Source organism: Limulus polyphemus, unplaced genomic scaffold (assembly GCF_000517525.1).
Source record: "Limulus polyphemus unplaced genomic scaffold, Limulus_polyphemus-2.1.2 Scaffold2996, whole genome shotgun sequence".
Classification (NCBI taxonomy): Eukaryota; Metazoa; Arthropoda; class Merostomata; order Xiphosura; family Limulidae; genus Limulus; species Limulus polyphemus.
The window spans coordinates 67686-70121 of NW_013668606.1; the positions used below are offsets into that span (position 1 = coordinate 67686).

General features: G+C 32.2%; 1 protein-coding gene across 1 annotated transcript in view; it reads right to left on the reverse strand.

Moving 5' to 3' along the window:
• LOC106468402 (phosphatidylinositol 4,5-bisphosphate 5-phosphatase A-like) overlaps positions 1-2436 on the reverse strand; it is a 23964-nt gene that overhangs the window by 16653 nt on the left and 4875 nt on the right. The window contains exons 3-4 of the mRNA XM_022396743.1: positions 2131-2247; positions 301-409 (exon numbers count right to left, since the gene is read on the reverse strand). Coding sequence (XP_022252451.1) covers positions 301-409; positions 2131-2247 — 226 coding nt within the window. The remainder of the gene's footprint in view (positions 1-300; positions 410-2130; positions 2248-2436) is intronic.

Genomic DNA, 2436 nt, shown 5'->3' on the forward strand with positions numbered 1-2436 from the left:
ATATGGATCAATAACACATATCTTCATAAAGTATTTCTCCATCTTTAATGTATATGGATCAATAACACATATCTTCATAAAGTCTTTCTCCATCTTTAAAACCTAATCATTGAACTTCTCTGTTTTACTATATGCTATAATTTCTAATTACTTTGAGGGTGGAGTAACTCTTTTGATTTGCTTCCATTTTTTCTTGTTGTTTATCTTAACATAATGACACTGAACTTACTTACATCCCTTGAAACTCAAGTAATGATACTGTAAATAGAATACATTAGAAAACTTGTAATGACGTGTTACCTTTACATAGTCCCATCTTCCGAGAACCTGTTTTGCCGCGTTTATCCACGGGTCATCAAACAAGATGTCCAGGAGACGATCTTGTGGTTTGGCGCTCACTTCTTGAAGACTGCAACAAACATTTTAACACTTTCTCATTGTATGTTATAAAGGATGTGTATGGAAAAAAAAAAGCCCCAATAAATACTAGCCAAACTGTCAAAATAAGTCGCAAAACAAACAACTTTGAATTACACTTATCAGCTACACAGATAGTGTGGTGGGAGAACCAATAGATAGACAACAAAACAGCACATAAGGGCATGAAAAATTCGGCCCTAACTGGTTCTCTAACCTCAGTTCAGATTCCAAGGAGACAATCTTTACCATTACACCTGGTACAACAAGATTGAAATATCTTCAAACTAAAAGGTTTAATGTGATGTTAATAAATTATAAGCTACACGAGTTGTTGTTCTCATCATACGGATAACAAGGGCTCTGTATATAATAAGATAATGCAATACTTAATTATTAACAGATCATTAAATTATTTTTAAACAAAGGACTAGTATATTGCTTCAAATTACGAAATGACATATCCTATTTGGAAGTATGTAGATGAAACATGCAACAGAAGCACTCTGTTTTGATGTATATATAGATATTACTAAGACAAATTTCAATTTTTATAGCCTTCAATCTTCTTTGTTTACAGAGAAATAAACTAGAAAGTCAAGCTCACCTGCCACATCCCTTCTTTCACAAATTGCTAGTAATTCTCTTTGACGTTTTAATTTATTTATAACCAAAAGAAAGGCAAAATTTTAATCTATCAAATAACATGTAATGTTATGTTTTCAATACAGAGTATTGTCTATTTTGTCTTCAGTTTCTTTTGCAGTGTTTTTTTTTTGGGGGGGGGGGTCCCAGATCTGGGAATGGGACAGGTATTTGGCCCCACTATATATATGTGTATAGTCACACACATACATAGTGAACTTAATATAAAATAAGCATTAAAAAGATTTTAGTAAAGAATCCATTGTTAATCCCAGTTGTCACCTTAAAGTCATAACAGATAATGCCTGTGGTAATAGCTCTTACATGTGTTGGGGATATCCCATCTACCAGACAAAATCCAAATGTTGATGTTAAACTAGCCAGCAAACATGGAAAATCAATTAAGGGTATGAAGTTGAGTGCTTACACCCACAACGTCTCAACTCCTAGTGCCTTTCATTGTCTGCAGCCAGTTGTGGGAAGGCAGTTACCTTTAAAAGTTCTTATAATTCCTACAGTAGAAATTAAACCACCCTAACATTTTTACTATATGCAACTCCCAAACTCCACCCTTACAAAAGAAATAAAATAATACATCTACACAAAAGATCTTAAATAAAATGAACAACTCAAAATGGAGAAACTTCCATTTTTCCAAAGAATCAATACAAATTGTTGACAGTGAAATTTATGAGAAACTTCAATTTTTCCAAAGAATTAATACAAATTATTGACAGTGAAATTAACCCAAAAACCTGGCATTTATCAACAATACGAAAATACGAGTTTATCATTACTGAAAAATGTATGGAAAACAAAATACTAGAAAGTAATCAAGCAGAAAAGACACTCATCCCCTGTGTAAAGTCACAGGACACATGTAAATTTCATAGTCTGACAATATAGCCCTTTCGTATGGCACATGACACGTGTCAACAAGTTAAAGTAATACTAAACAAAAATCTTCACCAATTATATTAAGCCTACATTTGAATTTATATATATATATATACACACACACACATATATAAGTTATAACACAAAAAAAAAACTTTAAAAAATACTAACCCAATAGCATATAAATCTGGTAGTTTTAAGGGATCTACAGGATCCAACAATCCCAGTGCGGGCCGAAGGTCTTCAATTGGGGGTCGTCCAACAACATTCCACGTTAACAAATAAACCCTGCAACAGATGGAAACAGTACAATAAAGAATTTTTAAACTAAAAAAAAAAAAAAAAGACAGGAATCTTAAAACAACCAATTAAAAACAAATACATTAGTGAGAACAAGATGGAAGGTATAAGAATCTTAAAACAACCAATTAAAAACAAATACATTAGTGAGAACAAGATGGAAGGTATAAGAATCTT